We start from the raw sequence: 22,962 nt of genomic DNA on the forward strand, positions 1-22,962 counted from the left end.
GAAATTCCAATCTCTTGGATAAGAATGTGGCAAATAAATGAATTTGCGGTGTAAGGAGGTTCCAAAATTACTCCCACTGCATGTACATAGGACAATGAAAAGGATGAAAAGAAATATGTTGGTGAACTAGACAACGAAGAGTGTGAATGAAAAAATTGTGGGTGCACCATGTAGTAATATGTACACGGCCAAAATGTCTCGAACATATTTAATTCCTCAATTGCTGGTAGTTTCAATAGTCTGCTTGCCTAATTAGTAAGCACTAAAACATTGAAACCTTCAATCATAATTAACATTGCACCCCAATGAGAGAGAGAGGTTCCAGCTTCTAAACACTGCCATGGGAAAGCAGAGAAATGTAAGAGTTGCAAAACAGTTATTAAAATCAATACCCAGCATTACAACGGCTCTAGCTAAAGCTGCCAACGGTCTATATATGACACAGGAAACTTCAATCAGCCATTGACATATTGATCAATACCTCAATTAACAGAATCATCAGTGCATCATCATAAAATTGAAAAACAAAAACATAACAATCAAGTAAACTTATTCTAAGATGCACAGAAGTTTGCATAATTAAGCAATATACACGACATTTTGGCCCAAAAGATAAAATGACATAACATTTTGAAATTTGCAGTTGGGTGTCCATTCTCTGTGCAATTCGAAAATGACAAATTTCGCAATTTGAACAGAGCAAAAGTGAGCAAAGGAAGATACCGTATACTCTCTCGGAGATCTCAAGAAGCCGATCCGGCGGCTTCCGATAAAAGAACCTTCTGAACAGCGCCATCTAATGGCGCTGTTTCTCCCCCAATCGGATCCAAAACGTTGGTTCAATAAACCACCCTCCAGATTGAATTGCTACAATTCACACCCAATCTCGTAAGAAGCGCCAATTCAATTACACAAACAAAATATTACAATTAAATTGTTAAGAGAGAGAATTATATCGACGTAGACAGAGTTCTTCGTATCAGAATTGCATTTGGCAATGCAATGTGATCCAATGCAATAAAAGAAATTGAAAGAAACAGAATTTGAAAGAGAAAGTCAGCGGATAAATTGCAATTCGGAAATGAGATAGTAGAGGAAGTGACAGTAGGGATTATGAATATTAGGGTTTGCAGAGGATTGTTAAATGAATGGGGAAAATGATCATTCATTCCATTGTTTTAGGCTTTTAGCAACCACGTGAAGAGAGAGACAGAAGAGACTGAAAGGGTGAATCCACTTAGACCCTAGCCTCTCTGCAAGTTGGACCGTGACAGACAGAAATTAACGGAAACATGAGAGAGAAAATTTTGAGAGAGAGAGAGAGAGAGTTGATAGTGCGCAGAGGTTTGGACAAGAGATGATGCCTAGCAAAAATTGCATGAGATGTGTTGGGAGCTGGGACCTCTAAAAATTGTAGTGAGAGAAAGGAGGAGAGAGAAACTGGCAATATATATATATGCATGTGATTATATTTGTCAAATACAGTACTTGTTTTTCTTTTTCATGTTTTATTGGGTTTGTGACTATATAGTGAATCTATATTTAGAAACATGTTTTAAGAAAAAAATAATAAAGACGGATATATATAGATGTATATGGCAGGCATGTTGTTTTTTTGGGAAGGTATATAGAGTATGCATATTCAAACATAAGTTAAAATAGTTTGTTATTTTTTTTTAATGCGTAAAAAAACTCATTTTCAACTCAAGAAGCATTAAGAGTCCGTTTGGAATTGCTTCTCTATTGGTCAAAAACATTTTTATTTTAAAAATTACGTTTTGTATTTAGATGTGTTTGGTAATCATTAGAAGCACTTTTAGTTTAGAACGTTTGAATGAAACTAAAATTTGAAACTTTTAAAATTACTTTTTGAGTAGAGAATGAATATTTTAGATAACTTTTCCTCATTAGACAATTTTGTCCTTTTACTTTTTATAAAGACAAGTGCACGATTTTAATAAAGTTGCTACTATCAAATTTGGTAATATCATATTAAAGGATATTATTGTAAAATTAACAATAGAAATGTTTTAAAAAACTTATTACCAAAAAAATTAAAAAATAATTTAATTGTAAAAAATATTTATTATAATGTGTTATCAAACACCTAACATATTTTTTACTGACCACAATTTTTTTGACCGTCTATTAATAAAAATACTTTTTTTATTCTAACAAAAACCCTAAACGAACTCTAAATGTCACCTAATGTTTTGTTATAATGAAGTAAATTTTTTTTTTTTTTTTGGGAAGGTAATGATGTAAATAAACCTGTGTATGTAAATATGCTAGTTGTAACCTCTTTCTCCTTGGTAGGTGAGGTTGGATTTTTAATTGTTTAAGCTTCTTATCGATAGAAAGGAAAAAGTTTCTTTTATCATTGAAAATTTGTTTTCCTCTAAAATCTATTATTTGTCTTTACATTGTCCAAGTACAACTAACACTAAGCCAATAATTATTTTTATTGGTTGTGTCATGTGTGTGTGTGTGTGTTTTTTTTTTTAATGTCAGCCCTTTGTTCTTTATAAAATAGTTAGTCTAATAATTATTTTTTCATTCTTTTATAATCTATTAATTTATTATTCTATATGACTCTTTGTTTATTTTTATTCTAATACATTTCATCATCTTAATCTTTGTCTTAGTATCGTACAAATGGGTCTTCTAATACAATTTTTATTTTCATATTTTTAATTTTATTATTAAATTTTCTGTAGAAGTATTCAACATTACAGTGTCATTGACAAACAATAAAGAAACAATTATTGTTCTTTATAAAATAAGCAGAAGGATTAAGATGGGGGTGGTTTAAAGCATTATGGTGTTTGACCGTATTGATTAATTAGTTTATGAGCAACTCCACAATGTACTCATCAATTAACAGAGCACTTGTAGTTGTATTGTATTGAAAGAAATCTCATCCACACGTTAGGTAGATCATAATTAAATCTGAATTCCACGTGTCTTGGTTTCAAGAAATGAAAGCAAAAGTTATATGTAATCATTGATCCCGTCATGTGCATGTCATGTGCGACCTTGCACACTTATAGCAGACCTTTGATATTAGAAAACTTGGGAAGTGAGGGTGTCATAATTGGTTTGTTAGAATAATTATTATGTTAAGGATAATTACTGTTACACCAAACAGATACTACTAGCCCAAACAAAAGTGATTAGTCTTCTCATCAATCAATTGATTGAAATGGATACGAAGGGTGTTGATTGACGTTTGATATCAGCTTAATTGGAGCTCTTGCTACCATTATCTATCTCTTTACACATTTTACTTTTTTAAAGGTACTTGACGTGATACATATAATTTAAAAAAAAAAAAAATTATTTTTTTGTCTTTGTTAAATTTCCGATATTGTTTAGAAAAATATAATTATAAATAAATTTTTTATGATCAAAGTAACAAATTATTTAAGTTTTTAATTACTTTGTAAAAATTTTAAATTACTATAAGAAATGCAGAGAGAAGTGAAGTTCGGTGGTTATCTAACAGATATGGTTACCAAAGCAAGTTCTATTTGCTTTCTTTCAAGTCTAAGAGATTTTTTGCATAGGCAAATATCTTCTATTTTATCGCTTTCATCTCTTGATTTCATTTTTTTGCCCCCTCTTTCTAGGTTTATAAATTTTTCTATTTATATTTATAAAATGAAAAATAAGTCATTTCTTTCTACATGCACCAATTAGGGATGGCAATAACTCCCACCCCGATCGGCCACATCTTGTTTGAAGCGATTTTGGAGAACTGATTATGTAAATAGGGACAAGAATAGGGACTGTTTTGAAAAATTCGACAAATTTTGGAACAGTTATGGAAATAAAAAAAATTAAATGGGAACGGAGATGGAAATGGAGATGGAGATGGAGATGGAGATGGGGATGGGATCTCATTCCCCATCCCTATTCCCGTTTAATTTTTTCATCCCCATAACTGTCCCAAACTCACCGAGTTTTTCAAAGCAGCCCCATCCTCATTCCCATTTACATAATCGGTTCTCCAAAACCACGACAGGGTGGGGCCTGTCAGGGTTCATCCCTAATATATATATTCAACCTATTTTAGTAATATATCATAATATGTAAGGGTAATTTAATAAATCTATAATATATTCAGGGTGGGGGCAACCATCCCCTGAAATCGGCCCAAAACCCACTGGGTTTTTCAAAGCAACCTTTATCTCTGTCCCTATTTACATAATCGATTTTCCAAAATTGCCCCCAAACGAGGCAGGGCGAGGCCCCGCCGAAGCCATCCTGGCGCGATTAGGACACGCTGGTTAGTAAAAAAAGCCACTACCATCCATCTATCAGAGTGAGAGCTCAATCATGCTTCTTCCACTTATTTAGTTTAGTCTCAATCGCATCTTTCAAAAGATGAAACCATGAACTTTAAAAATAATTCTGATCAAATTTTTATGTAAATATGGTGCAAGTTTGAAGTAAAGTATGATAGAAGTTTGATGTACATATGCCACTAATAAAAGTTTAGAGTAAAGTTGGTACAAATGAAAATTATTAACAACATTGTTTTAAAAGCACAAAAATGGTATAATTGAGGGTGAGGATTTTGATTCCGAGTTTGGTTTTTATCGTGAATACGGTAGCAAATGAACTCATCTATACATGAATAATTCGGGGTTAGCTCAAACTTGTTCGTTAAATAAATGAGCTGAGCTCGAACTCGATTTTCAAGCTCGTGAATATAAGTTTGTGTAAGTGTAGTAATGGAGCTAATGTAGGCCTAGGGGGGCATGTGCCTCCACTGGCCTGGCCTCGCCCTTTGTAATATATGTCGTGATTTTTTTTATCTTTTTCATATGCCTCCTATAATTTTTAGTTTCTAAAATTATCTCTTAGTTTTTTCCTTCCCCCCTCGATGCTTTGTCCCTGCGTAAGCATGTACGACATAGGCTTGTGAATACATTCATAATAGGTAAAGTTGATGAACATATTCATGAACATAGGTTATGAACAAATCAAAAATATCTTGAACATGAGCTCAAATTTAACCCGAACAATTTTTATTATTCAACGAGCTGAGTACTGGCTTTTTAGAATAATGACAAGATGAGACCAAACTCAGCTTTTCAAGCTCGTAGTAAACTTGAGCTAAGCTTATAAACAAATGAGCCAAACCAGAATAAAAATTCAAACTTGACTCAACTCAATGTCATTTGCAACCCCAAGTGGCTGACAATGGGCTGTAAATACTACGTAAATGTGCAACAAAAGTACCAACACCTAAACGGTCACCCTTTAAGAGGTTAAGACGGTATGAATAGTTAACTAATCAATAAAATTATGAGTATGTTGACACCCATTTTGGTAAATTTTGAATCGATGATGTGGCAATAAATAAGGGTGATATTTCACGTGGATTGAAGTTGAAATTGTATGCAAAGATGGGAAGATTATTTTAAATAAGTTGTGGATAAAGATCATTAATTTAAGACTTATCTTTTAATTAGTTTTAGTTGCATAATTATGTTATCTATAGGATTAGTTTTTTTTGAATTAATAGTTGATTAAGTGATAGAGTTGTAATGCAAGTAAAATACTTGCATATAGGAGTTTGTGTTTACGTAGTTTTCTATAAACAATGCTATAGGCATGCTTTGTAAGAGGTCCAGCACCCTCAGAATCAATTTATTATTTTGTTTGCTTTCTCAAGCACCTTCCTCAAATAGCATCCTTGCTATCTTTATCTTTCTCTCTATTTCAGTCTTGTTCTATTTCTCTCCCCATATCTCTTTCTCCGTATCTCTTCTCCCTATCACTTTCTATATCTATTTCTTCCCTTTTCTATTATCTTGTTACGTTACTATAAATTGTTTACGGAAAGTCCTTTTAACTAAGATATTTTTGAACCCAAAAAAGGAATTTATTTGTTCCCTTTTTCTTCGCATCGTCTGAGAGTCAACTTTCTCAAAGGGACTAAAGTTGACAATTCACAATCGAACCACCCAAGTGGTTTTGGCACGCCCATAACATATCAATTTAAGATCGGCTCTAACCAGCCGATTTTAGGGTCAACATTTTTGGCACGCCCGGTGGGACCCCACTAGGTGAGTGATTTATAGCAAAAATATGCAGTCGACTTCTCAACCGACATACAAATATTCTGATCAGTCAAATCAGCCGATGTACTAATATTCTAATCAGCCATATAGTTGGCCAGACAATTATCAGCAATCAGTAGCCGATTATCGGCATGTTCCAGAAGTCACTGATTATCGGCATGTTCCAACAGTTGATTATCGGCATGTTCCAATGATTGATTATTGGCATATTCCAGCAACCGATTATCGGTAGACGCCAACAGTCGCCGATTATCGGCATGTTCCAACAGTTGATTATCGGCATGTTCTAATAACTGATTATCGGTATGTTCCAGAAGTCGATTATCGGCAGACGCTAACAACCGCCGATTATCGGCATCTTCCAGCAGTCGATTATCGAAATCTTCCAGCAGCCGATTATCGACATCTTCCAGCAGCCGATTATTGGCTGGTGGTAAATCAACAAGTGGGAGAAATAAGATCCCAACTAAATCTCCAAATGGGAGAATTTAAAGAGGCACTTGCTGATTATCGGCAAGTGGTAAATCAACAAATAGGAGAAATAAGATCACAACTAAATCTCCAAATGGGAGAATTTAATGAGGCATTTGCCGATTATCAGCAGGAGAATCAGGAGATTAAAGCAATGATGGCTCAAGCTTTAGCCCTAATCCAGGCCGATGTAGTTCAACAAGGTCTACCAGCACTACTAGCGACTGCCGGGGGGCATGTGATTACAAATCCCCAACAAAAGTTAGTTGATTCATACCTTCTTCTTCAGCCTGTCGATTATAGTGGGGCATGTTTGCCGATCAATGGACTTTTGGGCATAATTCAGTCCTGCCGATTGAGCTGAAGGCAAAATCGGCTGAGGCAAAATTGGCTGAAAGACAATCGGCTGAAATGAAATCGGCTGGAAGGAAATCAGCTAAGACAATTCCTTACTGGCACAATGTCATTCATTTAGTAGAGATAATAGGCAGATCGGTTAGAATGACGCTTCACAATAATTTAATTCATGCCGATCATGATCATGATTTGCTATTGGAGTTGGAAAACGCATGGTAGGCAAGTCCTTCCTGGGTTTCTGGGCAAATGATATCGGCAAACTTTCTGAGAACCTAGCAAGAAGCCTAAATCGACAGATTTTGCTAAACAAAGATCATCTTAAGGGTGATTCAGAAGGAATAAAGTTTTGGAGCTCGCTGATTTGCAATCTTATTCCAATTGATTAACTCAAAATTTTCTTCCAATGTATTTTAAAATTTCAAATATCTTATCGGTTTAAGCGGCTGACAGCTGATAAGACATTTAAAATGGGGGGCATTATTGACACCCATTTTGGTAAATTTTGAATCGATGACGTGGCAATAGAGAAGGGTGATATTCCACGTAGATTGAAGTTGAAATTGCATGCAAAGATGGGAAGAGTATTTTAAATAAGTTGTGGATAAAGATAATTGTTTTAAGACTTATCTTTTAGTTAGTTTTAGTTGCATAATTATGTTATCTATAGGATTAGTTTATTTTGAATTAATAGTTGATTAAGTGATAGAGTTGTAATGCAAGTAAAATACTTGTATATAGGAGTTTGTTTTAGGTAGTTTTCTATAAATAATGCTATAGGCATGCTTTGTAAGAGGTCCAGCACCCTCAGAATCAATTTATTATTTTGTTTGCTTTCTCAAGCACCTTCCTTAAATAGCATCCTTGCTATCTTTATCTTTCTCTCTATTTTAGTCTTGTTCTATTTCTCTCCCCATATCTCTTTCTCCCTATCTCTTTTCCCTACCACTTTCTATATCTATTTCTTCCATTTTCTATTATCTTGTTACGTTACTATAAATTGTTTACGGAAAGTCATTTTAACTAAGGCATTTTTGAACCCGAAAGAGGAATTTATTTGTTCCCTTTTTCCTCGCATCGTCTGAGAGTCAACTTTCTCAAATGGACTAAAGTTGACAATTCACAATCGAATCGCCCAAGTGGTTCTGGCACGCCGTAACATATCAATTTAAGATCGGCTCTAACCAACCGATTTTAGGGTCAACAGAGTATGAATTAATCAATATTTTCTTCAAGCAAAGACAACAATTCATTAATCAAAACTCTCTCTAACATGACATCAAAATTCATATAGATTATTAGAAAGACGTAAATTAATAGACCATGAGTTGGGTTTGGAAGCATTTTTAAGGAACATGTTTTTTTACTTAGGCTCTTTTGTTTGTTTTGACATAAAAAAATTTCAGCTTTGAGAACATCTTTTAATTTTTGATTCAAAAATGTTTTATCATATTTTTAAGAAAAACAAAAAGAGTTTAGAAATCTAAAATAATGGTTGGATTTTTTTTCTTTCTATAATGTTTTTTTCTAATCCATCATACAACGGAGTACTACTACAAATATAGAATGGGAGTATGATAAGATACCAACACAATAAAATGACGAACATTTTAGTATTATATATAAAAAATTAATTAGGTACACAACTATATACAGTATTACTTATTAAATTATTATATGTAAAAAAAATAATGTTTGTGCATTCTATCTATATAATATTGTAACTAATAATTTTAAATTTTAGGACTGGAACATGCGTTTTGTGTAGTTTCTGGTTTTTAAAAATTTGATGCTATCCTTTTATTAATTAATAATTAATAATATCCCATTATCCGAAAAGAATAGTGTCGTACTACGGCAGCTGGCGGACAAACGGGGACAAAAGAAAACGACAAAAACAGTTTAGCGACCGTTTTAAAAGACAAGATTAGTGAAATAGGTTAGGGTTTGGTCTCGTTTACTTCGAGGGCGATGGTCTGTTATCTCCAGAAAATTTTGGAATCTTTTGATTGAAACGAAAATGCACTTATTCGATACCTCCAAAAATATAAAAAAACAAAAAAATCACATCAACAAAATGATAATTTCAATGAACTTTTCACATTCCCTCTCTCTCTTGGACCACATGGTCCACATATGGTCCCTGCTTCATCATCACTCAAATTTCCAGGAAAACAGAGTCTCACCTTTTCCAGGTAACAAGAACTCTTTCTTTCTCTCTTTCTACAAAATTGTACTTATTCGTTAACTTCGGTAAAATTGTATCTGTTACCTTTTGGTTAGCAAGAAAGTTTAAGATGGAAAGTGCAACATCCATTGAAACCAAATTGACACATGATATGCCCTAATTAACTAATTGAATAGATATGGGTTATCCATTTTTTTTGGGTATTAGGGTTTTAACAATCTTCGTGAATTGATGTACCAGAATCTCAAGTATACAAGCACATGATAATTAATATTACCCTGATACTGTGTGTGTGTGTAATTTTTATTATTGTTATTATTATTTTTTAAATATGAAATTTCACCATTTTAAATTTCTACTTCTATTACATCAATTGATTTGTAATGAAACTTCCACAAGGAATTAGGCAAGCCCTTAATTCATGTCGTAGTTTTGGCATAAAGTAGGGAAAAAAGCCCAAGGTGTCAACAACATTTCTTAATAATTCGAACTTGTAGTAGTTTTAATTTGGATTATTACCTGGAAAATTTTAATACAAAGAAGATGATGTTATGTGAGCTTCTAATCTATCATTTGTTATTAACTCAAACAGAAACAATTATTTAGTTAGTCTGCCAAGTTTGGGGCCTTCGTAAATTGTGATTTTTTTAAGTCATACCATTCAAATAAACGCGATTAGCATTGTTTGCAGATTTCAACACAGAATTTTTATTGTGCAGCTGGTTTCCTTGGTCCACATTTGATATGCTCTGAGAGGAAAGCATGGGAGACATTTACGCAAGATCAATTGAATCAGTTCAAGCTGCACTATCTTTGTTTAATGAGAAAAGTGATCAGAGAAAAAGTTGGTCTACAAGCAGCAATGTAAGTTGGGAATTATAGCATCGGAAGTTATTATGAACTACTATTACAAGTCCAATGGCATGAACTTTCAAATCTGAATTTCTAAATATGATGCATAACTATTACAAACTCCTATCTACAGATTTTTTTATTGGATTCAAATTTATATGCACTGATATTTATTTTTTATGCACCTGATTCTGCATTATGTATATACATCATTTCTAATTCTAAAAGTATTTTTTTTCGCAACTAAGTAGGATTTTGAATATGCAGTTGTATATGAAAGCAGGTCCTTTTTTGTTTCTTCCCTTCTTTTTGGGGGCCACTAGCCGGTTCTCACAAGCCATATTAGATTGAGAGCATGTGGTGTGGGGCTAAAGGTTATCTATCTACTTTATAAAAAGTAGATTGCCACATAAGCTAAAAATTGATGATGTGGTACTCTATTTTTTGTTAGCCAATATGTTCCATGGTCTCATTATCTATTTATTATTTTATTAATTTAATTTAAAAATTAAATGAACATTTTTAATTTTAATTTTATAATTTTTTGTCTTTTTCCCGATATCTATATTCCCAACGGTTATATTTCAATTTCTATATAAACCACTCATTCTATGGGGATTGAGATGGTTGGAATTGGAAATGAGAAGGTTGGGTTTGAGATAAATTTTCGGATTAAAAAAATTTTGAAGAATCCAAATTATAATTGGATTGCGGTGGTAATTTGGAGTTTTAAGATTGGTTAAGATGAGGGCGAAAGAATGGAGGTGGAGGATCTATAGAGATGAATGTTAAAAAAAATATTGAGAGAGAGAATTATTGAATACGAGAATTAGTTTTTATAGTGTAAATAAAATAGCCGTTTTAAAAGAGCCGTTTATTGCCGTTTTAAAAGAACCGTTTAAAAGCTGCTATCTCTTTTTTAGTTTCTATCCATAAATTTTTGTGAATCCATACGAGACAGAGCAGCCAATAAACAAAGTAAAGAAAATGATAGATATGCTCCAAACTATTCTCTATCTCTAGAGAAACCATAGAGAAGTCTTTGTGGGGGCCACAAAAAGGGCACTCAATTTTGAACGCATACCACTCCCCCCCCTCTCTCTCTCTCTCTCTCTCTCTCTCTCTACTTTTCACAATTCTTCTCTATAATTTGATGCACCCCCAGATGCTTTTGAGTTGTTCGTAATATTATTACACGCAGCAAATACGAATCTATAGTTCTGATTGTATAGATGTTATACATGGTTCAAAATTGTGCCATCTTTGTTCCACAATCAGCTCAGTTGCTAAAAATTTATGCAATGTATTTTGTTAGGTAAATTCTAACTCATGCATGTGTAATATGGAACCTATTAGCTAATTCAAAAGCTTGGATTATTACCGATTAGGACTTCCAGTTGGGTACTTTTTTGTACCTAAATTTCTTAAATTTATTTCACTAGCAGGAATTAGATAAAGAAAAAGAGCTTGATGGCCTAATAAAGGACTTAGCCAACTATAAGGTTCAACTAGAAGCAAAGGACTCTGCCTACAAGAAAGCCCTTCTTAAGCTAGACCACTATCAGAAAATATCCGATGAATTCTTCACCCTGCTAAAGAATTTTGAGTTTGAGAATGATATTAACGTCAATGAATGCAGAGAAGCTAGATTGCAAATAGGTGAACTTGAATCGAAGATGGATGGGATGGTTGATCAGCTGTCGGAAATTGTAGACACAAGAGAGCAACTTTCAAATGTTACAAACGAGTTGAAGGCCACACGGGGAGAACTGCTTAGCATGGAAACAGAACTTGCTGCTGCCAGAGAGTCGAAGCTTGAGGCCATGGCTAAAGCAGACTCAATGGAAACTGAATTACAAAGGGAAAAACTAAAAACCGAGGAACTGCTAATGAATGTTTCTGAGCTCAATGAAACTATTCTCCATTTAAAGTTGGCCGCTACTGAAGCTGAGGAAAAGAAACGTGCAGTTTTATCAGGCAAAGATGCCGAGTTACAGTTAGCGGCAACAACAGCACTTGAAGCACAGGAGCAGTTGGAAAATATGAGAGAACAACTAGAAGTAGTGATGAATTTGAAAAATCAGCTAACGGATAAGTCTGTATTTATTGATTCATTGCGGTTGGAACTTCAGCAAGCAAATGAGCTTCACAAGTTGTCAGACAAGGCTGCTTCTAATGCCATTAAGGATTTAAACCAGCTAAAATCAGATTTTCAACTGCAGGAAAGGAAGAACTCAGATCAAGAGTATTACATCAAATTACTAGAAACTGAATTGAATCAAACAAAATTAGAATTTAAGAATGCGAAAGAAGAGCTGAGCCGCCTGAAAAATGAGATGGAGGAGACCAAAGGAGGAGACACAGAAGCACAGGTTGAGATAGCAATGCTGAAATCTGAACTTGTTAAAGGGAGGTCCAAAATTGCAGTGGCAGAGGCAGCTGAAAAGGTAAGAGCTAATACTGGGAAATCAGGGCTGTATCTCCCAGTTCATCAGCTAGCATTAGAAGCGGAAGAGGCCAAGAAAGTGAATCAAAGATTAGAAGCAGCAGCAGGAGAGGAGGCGGAAGAAACTGAAAACACTGTCCTTGTCAACCCCCAATATGAAAAGTCTTCTCCCGTTGTAGAACATCCACAAATGGATGTGGCAAAGACACAAGATGATGAGAAAAGAGATGCCATCGATACCCATATCACGATTTCAATGGAAGAATATGAGCTCTTGGTGAAGGCAGCAGAGAAAGCAGATCAAGTTCTGGAGCCAGTGGCGGAAAATAGGAATGAATTGGAAAGTTTGATGAGAGAGTTGGAAATCAAAATGATGAAAATCAGTGAGTTCAGGACACGGGCAGAGCAAGCTGTAAGCAGGGCTGAGGTGGCTGAGAAGGCTAAATCAGAAGTTGAGGATCGACTGAGGAGGGGGCGAGAGCGAATGGCAAGGAGAAAGGCCGCTTTGGCTGCACTTCGGGAGGAGTCAATTCCCAAAGAAAGTAGCAGTTTTGAATTTGACAAGGATTCTGAAACATTTCAACCACTGAGTAAGGTTCTCAACATAAATTAGTCCTCAGAAGTTCTTTGGAAGTTTTTTGCTATCAAAAAGTGTTAAGACAGTCCTCTAGCACTCCCTATCCTATCCCTTTGGGATCCATGACTGATTGTAGCTCATCCATTGATCTAAGTTAAGATCTTCATTGTATTTTTTTGTTGCTGTTAATATAGTATCAGTCTCGTGTTTGCTACATGAATGTATTGTGTAATTAAGGGTGACGATACGAAGAAGAACCAATATGTGAAATACATAACTATTTATCATCAGTCCATCATATATGAGGATCTGACGAGACCAAGAATAAGTATATGATTGATGAATAAGTGAAGTGTACCCGTGTAGGGTTGTTTGTCACATGAGAAATGGCACCAGCGTTCGATATGTGTGTGTTACCGTGTGTGTATTGCACTGTTGGCATTGCAGGAGTTCTTGGCTTAAGGTAAAGATCATGAGGCCATGAGCAAGTTTGCTGTTCCGGTTAGGATGGTAACAGAAGCGACACTTATCAGCAGAATGACATTGCTTGTGGCCAATTTGCCAGGAAGCCAGTGCCTGTTGCTGGAAAGTTATGCTATCTACTATAAGCCAATTCCAGTCACCTCTTCCACTTCCATGACTAGGAAGTCTTGGGGATAGCATTTTTGCATAGCAAGAATGGTACCAGGTTTGACACAACCAGGTCTATGAACTTTTGGGCATTTGAAATAGGACTAAAGCCCATTTGACTATTTTACGTATATATAGTTAGGGTCAAGCTGCGTCTGTTACTCCTAATTGTTTGGGCCTGCACTTGTTTTTGTTTAATAGAAGAACTTAATAATGGTAGAAGCAACTCATTCTAGATGACTAGGTTTGCAAACTCAGTTGTTAGCATAAAACAATCTATATACATATATATATAAAACCTGACTTTTCAGACCCCCTTCGGCCCTTAGCGGGTAGGCTTTTGTGCCGCACTGGGCTTCAAGACCTAGGTTGAAGCCTGCCCAAACAGCACAGCGGTCTTGATTGAGTTGGCACGAAGCTGGACCCCGACAAGCCTGGTTGAGCTATTGGGCCGAGGCCTTTTTAAAATAATACTTTTTATTTTATTTTATTTTCCAGGGTAAAATTTTACAATCCGTACTTGTTTCAATTGCAACATTTGTTCACATTGAATGGTTCCATTTGGAAAGATGCCCTTTGGTCTGATGGTCCATAGTGCTTAAGACTACCGTTTCATCACTCCATAAAGTCTTGTATTAGGTTAATTAAGATGGTCCATTTTAACTTTAACATTACCTACTCTTCTATTAAGCCAAGCAAATTAGTTGAGACAGATCGATCAAGGTCATTTCTCTTTTTACTGTATGATCATGTAATAAAGCCTACTTAGGGTAAGGATACCTTGAGTTATTATTTGGCATAGGAAAAGTCATTGGAAGTCGATCCTCTCCAAACACTGCACCGCCTTTGCACTAAACTAGGTAGTTTGGTGCACCATGCAACTCGGAGTCTAGCGTGAGCCGTAAGTCATGACTATGAGCAACTCACTTTAGACTTCGTGCTGTACACCAAATTAACATAATTTTAGTACACGACACCATATATAAACCCCTCCAAAGAAGGGGAAATAGTCTTATCTGAAAATGAAAATTCCTCATAATTTTGTTAAATATTTATAATTAATGTACGTTGGTATATATACTCATTGTTTATGGAAAATTTGTGATGGGTGTTGGTCTTGGTCTCGCTTTGAAAAAATCCATTCTCTTTTAAATGAAACAATCTGCAATGAAAACATTTTTTTCAAAAAAGGCATGCTGGTCAAGTGCCCTATCAGCAAATGCTAATATGATGTTGCACTTCTTTAAAAAAATGTCGTCTTTTGCGTCACAACCACCTGATATCTTAAGGTACATTCAACAAACTACCAAACTAAATGCATCAGGATTCAAATACAACAAATATCATATTTCTGTTAAAAACTAAAAACTGTGTGTGTCTCCCTCACACACACGCATGTGTACACAGACAGACTGTGACCTCCCACTCGTGGGAGGGATGTCATCAACCACGTTTTGGCTGAATCTGAAAATTCAAAGTTGTAGGCTTCTAGTACTTCCTCTATATATATATATATATATATATATATATATATATTGTTTAACTTATTTGTGCGCATGGACGGGTGATGAAGCATTTGCTGACCAAAGATTGCTAAAATCTTTGAATAAAATGAATGAACTCATTTGTTTGAAAATTTGACTAAATGATCCAACTAGGACTTCTGGAACTTAGGTCCTGTGTTGATCAGTTGTTACACCTGAATCGAATACGATGTCCTTCAAAGTCTAAAACATATCAAGATCTATGATTAGGATTATCTATGTCTAAAACAACTTAAAGTACTAAAACTTGACCATTACGGTGCATTGTCCTAATTTGCTATAAGAAAAATTAAAAATTTTGTGACACTGAATTTGTTTGGTGTCTCACACAGTGGTCGGTCTCGGTCTCTATTTTAATAGGTGGCATCATCATTATTTATGTGAGATGACAGACAATAATATGTTACAATGTGTATTATTACTCATGTCATAAATTAAAAATATAAATTGAACGGACGAAAAGATTTGAATCCTGTAAATTCAATCCTTGCAAAGCATATATATCTCTTGGTGCACTTCGATCAACTTGAGTTCAAGCCAAAAACTCAATCATGGCAACCCCAAAACTTCTAGTACTTGTTATGGATTGAATATATATATCATTGGGTCAACAAAAAATAGTGACTCAATCATCTATATTTTAAATTACACCAATCCAACAAGTAAATCTTCCAACTCTAACGGCCTTGAAAATTAGAACAAGCTGGTCACCTTGATCCCTATGACATCACCACCACAACAAATATTTATTAGCATCATAAGTTGATTCTTGGGTTCTCGCTTATGCAATCTCTTTAACACATTTAACACGGCACTACGCAAGAGTTAATATCAATTGAAAAATTATCATTTCAACATATACATACATACATACATACATATGTATATATATATACACACATACATACATACATACATATATATAAAAAGAATATGTTAAATTCTCCTTGGCCGTCCATCTCTAAAGGAAGGACACTACTGTAATATAAAATGTTGCAAATTCATCTCATCACCATTTGTAGTGCGTATGTAATTTAAAGTTGTTGATCTCTCAAACTTTGGAATCTTTGATTTAATAATTATATACATTTTTTTTTTTTGAAAAAGCTATTTTTAACACAATTAGCAGCGTTTTGTTTATATATGTGTCTAACGAATATCTACTAGAACTATATAAATGTGTTTGTATATATATATATATATATATATATATATATATATTTGACTCTCATTTGTTTGTCACCTTCTCTGTAGTCTGTATGTAGTGTACAGTCCTCAATTTTTGTTTTGCTTCTTCAATTTTTGTTTTTACAATAATTATACATAATGGTAAAATATAAAAGATTAGTATTTGTCATTGTTTGTTAGGATGTTGATTAAACCACCAAATCTAGACAATCTAAAAGGTTTAAAGAATGAGAAAATTATGGCATGATTATTTTCGTTGGCCATGGTTGGTGCCGGAGATTTGGATTTTGCAGTTTCAGGAGGAGAGAGCTCTGATACCATGTTAACTTTATGATACAGAAATATAAAAATAGGAAGATGAAATAGAGAAAAATTAAGAACACAGAATAGCATATACATGGTTCGACACTAAGGCCTGGATCAAGAGTCACTGAGGCTACATTTCTATTATTAATTCTCGATACGTTTACATTGTATTGATACACATTATATAGAAAATAAAGTTGACAAAATGAATAAATCAAGAAAACCGAATATAATATATATGTATAATATATTATACATATATATAAGGAAAGAAGGGAGAAGGAAATAGAATATAATCATATATATAATATATATTTCAATATTCTCCTGCAAGTTCAAGATGGGTTTCTCGAAGCTAACTTGAGTTTAGAGATGAAATTTTGAAAATGAACTGTGGTGGAACGAAAAACATCCGAAAGGTCGAAACAACGTCGGAGAAATGGGTCAGAACAAAGCCGAGAAATGGGGCGGAGCAGCACTGGGAGACATCTGGGTAATCCATCTGAGAAATGAAAATGATCTGGAACAAAGTGGGAGAATAAAGCCGGGGAAGTGGCCGGAACAAAGCTTCGGAGCATTAGGATGAAAGAGGAGCGCGTGGGCACGTGTAGTGCTAGTGTGATCTACTCGTGTAGGAGTTTCAGCCTGTAACTGGTGGGACGTCGGGCGCGTGTAGCGCTAGTGTGATCTACTCGCAGAAGTGTTAGCCCGTGACAGGTGGGACATCGCTTGAAAGTGCATGGTTGATAGAAAAAGTAAAACAAAGAGATATCTGAACCAGAAACAGATCAGATTGATTTTATTGGTCGTCTCCTTCATTATTCTCTGCAATCAGTAAAGGAGCGCCGGGGGGGGGGGGGGGGGGGGGTGGGGGGGGAACCAAACAAACGATCTATAATCGTTGCTCTGATACCATAAAAGGTTTAAAGAATGAGAAAATTATGGTATGATTATTTTCGTTGGCCATGGTTGGTGCCGGAGATTAGGATTTTGCAGTTCCAAGAGGAGAGAGCTCTGATACCATGTTAACTTTATGATGTAGAAATATAAAAATAGGAAGATGAAATAGAGAAAAATTAAGAACACAGTATATCATATATATGGTTTGGCGGCACTAAGGCCTACATTCATGGATCAAGAGCCATTGAGGCTACATTTATCTTATTAATTCTCGATACGTTTATATTGTATTAATACACAATATATAGGAAATAAAGTTCAAAATGAATAAATTAAGGAAAAAGAATATAATATATATGTATAATATATTATACATATATATATATATATATATATATATATGACTTTCATTTGTTTGTCACCTTCTCTGTAGTCTGTATGTAGTGTACAGTCCTTAATTTTTGTTTTGCTTCTTCAAAGTGTTTTTACATTAATTATACATAATGGTGAAATATAAAAGATTAGTATTTGTCATTGTTTGTTAGGATGTTGATTAAACCACCAAATCTAGACAATCTAACAGAAATCCTAGTGAATTCTCATGAGACGACTATTGACTTTATAATGATAATGATATAAAATTGTTTTGTTGAGGTGACTTGCCCACGAGTGACCAAAGTAATTGTGATTGTTTTAAAGCCAAATACAATGACAAAAAGCTAAACTCGAGAAGACTATGGTTGCACGTGCACACTTGTCTGTTCAAATGAGGTTACAGATAGAGGGAGAAAGTGATATTAATTCCATTCGCAAATTTACAAGTTACCTGTTTCTTCAGACATTAAACAAACAATTAAAATGGAGGCCAACAACTCTTGGAGAGGAACATCCTTTGACCAATTTCTACCGATGGATACAATGTACATATCTCATTGGTGCCCTTTTTTCTAATTCAATTTTGTATTACAATATAGATAGCCCGTCCACTTCTTCTTTATTATTTTAATCTTGAAAGTGACTCATATCATGACATTTAATTTTATTTATTTTTTATTGTTTTATGTATAATAAAAAAATAAAATTGATGGTTGGATCTAAAGGGACATTTTAAGCCTTCAACAATAGTGTTTTAGGATGAATAAATAGAACAATCGTAATGTTCCGAAAAGAGGATCCTCGTGAGTATATGAGCTCTCCATAAAAATAGATTGATTAAGAGAGCTCGGTCATTAAATTGTATTATTGATTTTGTATTTTTTTGTTCTTTAACTAGCCTATTAGTTCTCTCTTCTTTTTATCAAAGTTTATGACCTAGTGTTATTTTCGCTCCTTTCAACATCAGCCGCGATATTGGCATTTGAATTTTTGTAATTAAGTTATATAATTCATCCTTGCTTTAGCAAACCAAATTCAATCTTCAAAATCTCCCAAAATTACCCAAAGTCCTAAACTTATAGCTCCTTGGGAATTCAATTTAGGGGAATACAAAAAGAGTGATGAGGGGACTTTGTCGGCTAGAAAAATTAGAAAGATGGGATCACTAGCAAAATTAGAATCACATTTTTCAAATTTTCCCATATAATATATAGATGTTTACAATTAAAACGATTTAGTTAAGAGTATAGAAAACGATAAAATTTAAATTGAGATTAACATTTTGTGTACTTTCAGTCCAGTTATAGATTAATTAGTATGTTAATGCAGCACTAGCAAAATCTAACTAATAGTTATTTGATACGACCTTGCTTTGTTCATTGCATAATACAATTCAGTACCTGATTGTTATTTATAATATATGGTACATAAATTCCAAATTGTGAAAAGAAAGTTCAAAACCAAAGAAAGAGATAAAGACTCACTTTTTTTTTTTTTTTTTTTTTTTGGAGATGACTCACTTATGGGGGAAAAAAAATAGAGATAGAGATAAAGACTCACTTAGGGGGAAAAAAATAGAGATAGAGATAAAGACTCACTTGGGGGGAAAAAAATAGATGACTCACTTATGGGGAAAAAAAAATAGAGATAGAGATAAAGACTCACTTGGGGAAAAAAATAGAGATAGAGATAAAGACTCACTTGGGGAAAAAAATAGAGATAGAGATAAAGAGTATGACGTTAAATTATAAAATGCCATGTCACCTGCTGACATATACTTGTTTTTGACCAAAGTGGTCAAATATACACATTTTGATTTGCTGTTTCGGGAGTTACAATAAGAAAGAAAACCACACCTTTCCCCACCCAAAAGAGAAAGAAAAAAGGGAAAATTATTCATTGTTCAAGAGATTGTGCGCCTATAGCCATAGTTTTGTCCGGGGTACTGTCCATACGGTGGTCACAATAATTTGTTTAGAGGCCTAACCTTCTTGTTGGCCAAATTTTCAGTCGGGTTAAGTTTTGATATCATTTATAACGATTTACTCGTACGAATTTACTTTTGAGTTTTATTAGAGTATACAAATCTTATATATATAATATTTTTTTTCTCTTTTCACACCTAGTCGATATAGAATTATACACCTATAACTCACCCACCCAATATAGTAGCCGCTCCGCTATGCACATATGCTCACAAGGTTGCCACAATGCTTGAGCACAAGCATGAGATTGCCATTGTGCTATTCAAATGCATAAATCTCAAAAGAATTTATTGAGTTTTCATATGAAGTACTTAAGAAATGACATTTTTTTTTTCTTTCATGTGGGTCGTCCCTTTCTAGTGTTAGAATCAGGGATGAAGCCAGGATTTCAGCAGTTCACCTGCCCAGCGTTAAGAATAAATAAATAAATTTATTTTAAGAAGCATAAGGGAAAAAAGGAAAAAAAAAAAAATTAGAGTTTAATTTAAAAAGGTAAATTTTATTTTATTTTTTAATGAGTTAGAAAAAGTAAGAGAGAAAAGAAGGAAAACTTAAAGAAATAATTTTAGAGGATATTATACATATACACAATTAGAATGTTAGAATGCTTAGTCAAGCGGAGCAAGTGCCCCGGGCATACATTAACTCATGTTATAACAACAATTTTGTACAAATAAATTTCCAAAAAAAAAAAAAAAAAAACTATTTTGCACAAATAGTAATATATATTCAGATTCTATTTTATAGTTAATTAATTAATAATAAAAGAAAGGTCTATCTTTACTTTTTTGCAATCAACATAGCATGATTATATATATTCATTCTTTTCTTACTTGGGTTTAATTTTTCATTTTAGAAAATATTAATAAAAAAAAATAATTCTTGTACTGAATAGTTACATGAATTGTTAGACTTGCTTTTTTTAATTGATCAATTAAAAATTATTTTGTTAAATAATTCATTTCAAATATTCCGTGTGGATATTACTATTCTTAATAAAATTAGCCGTAATACCATACAAATCTAAATGTTAAGATGACTAAAATTTTGAAAGATAAAACAGAAGAGAAAAGCCAAACCCACATTAATCTAAAAAAGTAGAGTAAAAAAATAATGAATAAAAGAGGTGAAGGACGGCCAAAGATTCTTGTTGGTCAGACAATTACTATTTTCAATATCAAGAAAAAGACAAACATCCTAACCGTCCACCGTTACTTGCCTCTCTGTCTCCTCATTCGATCCATCATGTTCATGTTACCCAACCACAACCCTTTGGACTCTCTCTATTCTATACAAATATAAATCAATCATATAAGATCTGCTTATATTTAATGCATTTTATGTAAATTGTAAATGATATCTGCGTGAACCCAAACATAAACATAAAATACATGGAATCATATCTAATTCATTGGAGGTACAAGTTCAAAGAATTTTCATTTGGGTTCCTTTTAAGTTATTAAATTATCATGATATTCTTTACTTTATTAAAAAATATATTAATTAAGTTTTTCTATTTAATTAATAATATCATAATAACATTAGTCCAATCCACATAAATCATTCCTTGTTCAAATTTCATAATTTTAATCATTTTTCAAAAGAAAGTAAAAGAAGAAAAGTATTGGTCAGGGGGTTCTAGAACCATAAAAACGAAAAGACGTGAAAGCCTTAAAAAAAAATGAAAATTGAAAAAAGAAAAAAGAAAAAAGAAAAAAGAAAAAAAATGATGTGAAAGCAATCACTGCCTTTGACTTTGATTTAAAACGAAGCCGGTTTTTGCAAAACAAGGTCAACATGGGCGGCTCCACTGTGCCCCTAACGTCCGAATCGTTCTCATTTTCCATCAAATGCACTAACTTAAACACGACAACATATTAGCACGAAGATTGGACGGGTTGGGCGGGTTAATGGGTTAACCCATGCCAAACTGCACCAAGTCCAAGTTTTAAAGAACCTTCTTTCCATCTCAACTTGTGCCATATCATATGAGTTTCGCGTGTTCTTTTGTGTTATCTTAAATTGTAATGTTTTACTAATAAATTTTTTTATCAGGACCACAAAACTCTCGGTATATCTTACTCATAAATAAGCATTGAAAAAATATTAAAGTATATAATATACACTTGACATAAAATAAAAAAAGATATAAATCAACCAAATTATATTATTATAATTTAAAAATTCTTACTATTAAAATTCCTACATAATAAAATTCCTTCTTATTTTGTTTCCTTAACTAAAATTCAATTACTAATTTATTTTACCTTATTTTTTTAAAAACAAGTGTGTTTAAGTTAGGTTAATATCCTACTACAAATATTAAATCGTATAACATTAAAAATATAAAATTTATTTACTTTTCTTATATTTCGGATTTCTCGAATTGGGCGGGTTAAAAAAACTTTTGCCCAAATCCCCCCAAAATAAATTCGGACTCTAAAATTTAAGCTAAGTCCTATCCCATATTTCCAAGTACCTTGCCCACATCCATAAAATTTTTGAACGGGACTTGGGTTGCTCGGGTTAGGCCCACTCAAGTCCTAGCCCTAAATAAGATATGGGGAATTTTTTGAAAAAAAATTATCTTATGAATTTTTGTACTATATTTTAAAAATTTGATGACAATATGATTATTAATACTTAATGGATTGAAACTGTTCAATTTAAAAATCTAATTGACGGTATGAATTTTACGAACTACTTAAGAAGGGTAGTGTTCTCTAAAAATGTTGTATAGAAATTTCAAAATATTATATAATTTAATTATCAATCAAATACGAGAACTGAATTATCTCTTTTGATTTCTAAAAATTAATTATGAGTTAAAAAAAATTTGAATCTCCCTGTATAAAAGATGCACCTAATAAAAAAGTTTTACTTTTAAAGCACACAATCAATTAAAACAAATAAAATAATATAATAACTCTTAACATGTCTATGTACTCACAATAGCTATTTAAAATGTATCTTATTTGATTTGCATACTTGTCCATAAGTTGCATCTGGACCATTAGTGACTCGCGTGTCCCATGTGAGAATCAATCACCTTAA

General features: G+C 33.4%; 3 protein-coding genes across 4 annotated transcripts in view; 1 reads left to right on the top strand and 2 right to left on the bottom strand.

The window, feature by feature from the left end:
• The window catches only part of LOC132281586 (formin-like protein 20), a 28,498-nt gene extending 27,079 nt beyond the window's left edge, over positions 1 to 1,419 (bottom strand). For both annotated transcript variants that reach the window (XM_059783282.1, XM_059783281.1), the window contains exon 1: positions 724 to 1,419. In XM_059783282.1, the coding sequence (XP_059639265.1) occupies positions 724 to 796 (73 nt within the window). In that variant the 5' untranslated portion in view covers positions 797 to 1,419. The remainder of the gene's footprint in view (positions 1 to 723) is intronic.
• Positions 1,420 to 6,235: 4,816 nt separating this feature from the next.
• Positions 6,236 to 6,874, bottom strand: LOC132281831 (uncharacterized). The gene is made up of 2 exons (XM_059783494.1): positions 6,841 to 6,874; positions 6,236 to 6,519 (listed from the first exon to the last, which is right to left on the bottom strand). The coding sequence occupies exons 1-2, from the start codon at positions 6,872 to 6,874 to the stop codon at positions 6,236 to 6,238; spliced, it is 318 nt and encodes a 105-aa protein (XP_059639477.1).
• Positions 6,875 to 9,867: 2,993 nt separating this feature from the next.
• On the top strand, positions 9,868 to 13,335 carry LOC132281832 (protein WEAK CHLOROPLAST MOVEMENT UNDER BLUE LIGHT 1-like). The gene is made up of 2 exons (XM_059783495.1): positions 9,868 to 9,969; positions 11,403 to 13,335. The coding sequence occupies exons 1-2, from the start codon at positions 9,868 to 9,870 to the stop codon at positions 13,014 to 13,016; spliced, it is 1,716 nt and encodes a 571-aa protein (XP_059639478.1). The 3' UTR covers positions 13,017 to 13,335.
• Positions 13,336 to 22,962: the final 9,627 nt, after the last annotated feature.

Source organism: Cornus florida, unplaced genomic scaffold, assembly GCF_030987335.1.
Source record: "Cornus florida cultivar Cherokee Brave unplaced genomic scaffold, ASM3098733v1 CherokeeBrave_3.0.0_Hap2_Chr11, whole genome shotgun sequence".
NCBI classification, from domain to species: domain Eukaryota; kingdom Viridiplantae; phylum Streptophyta; class Magnoliopsida; order Cornales; family Cornaceae; genus Cornus; species Cornus florida.

Coding starts and splice junctions, on each gene's coding strand:
- LOC132281832 (XM_059783495.1), top strand. CDS start 9,868: ATGGGAGACATTTACGCAAGATCAATTGAATCAGTTCAAGCTGCACTA. Junction 9,970..11,402: donor GTTGGTCTACAAGCAGCAAT/GTAAGTTGGGAA, acceptor TTTCACTAGCAG/GAATTAGATAAAGAAAAAGA.
- LOC132281831 (XM_059783494.1), bottom strand. CDS start 6,874: ATGCCCCACTATAATCGACAGGCTGAAGAAGAAG. Junction 6,520..6,840: donor TCGACAGGCTGAAGAAGAAG/GTATGAATCAAC, acceptor ATTTACCACCAG/CCAATAATCGGCTGCTGGAA.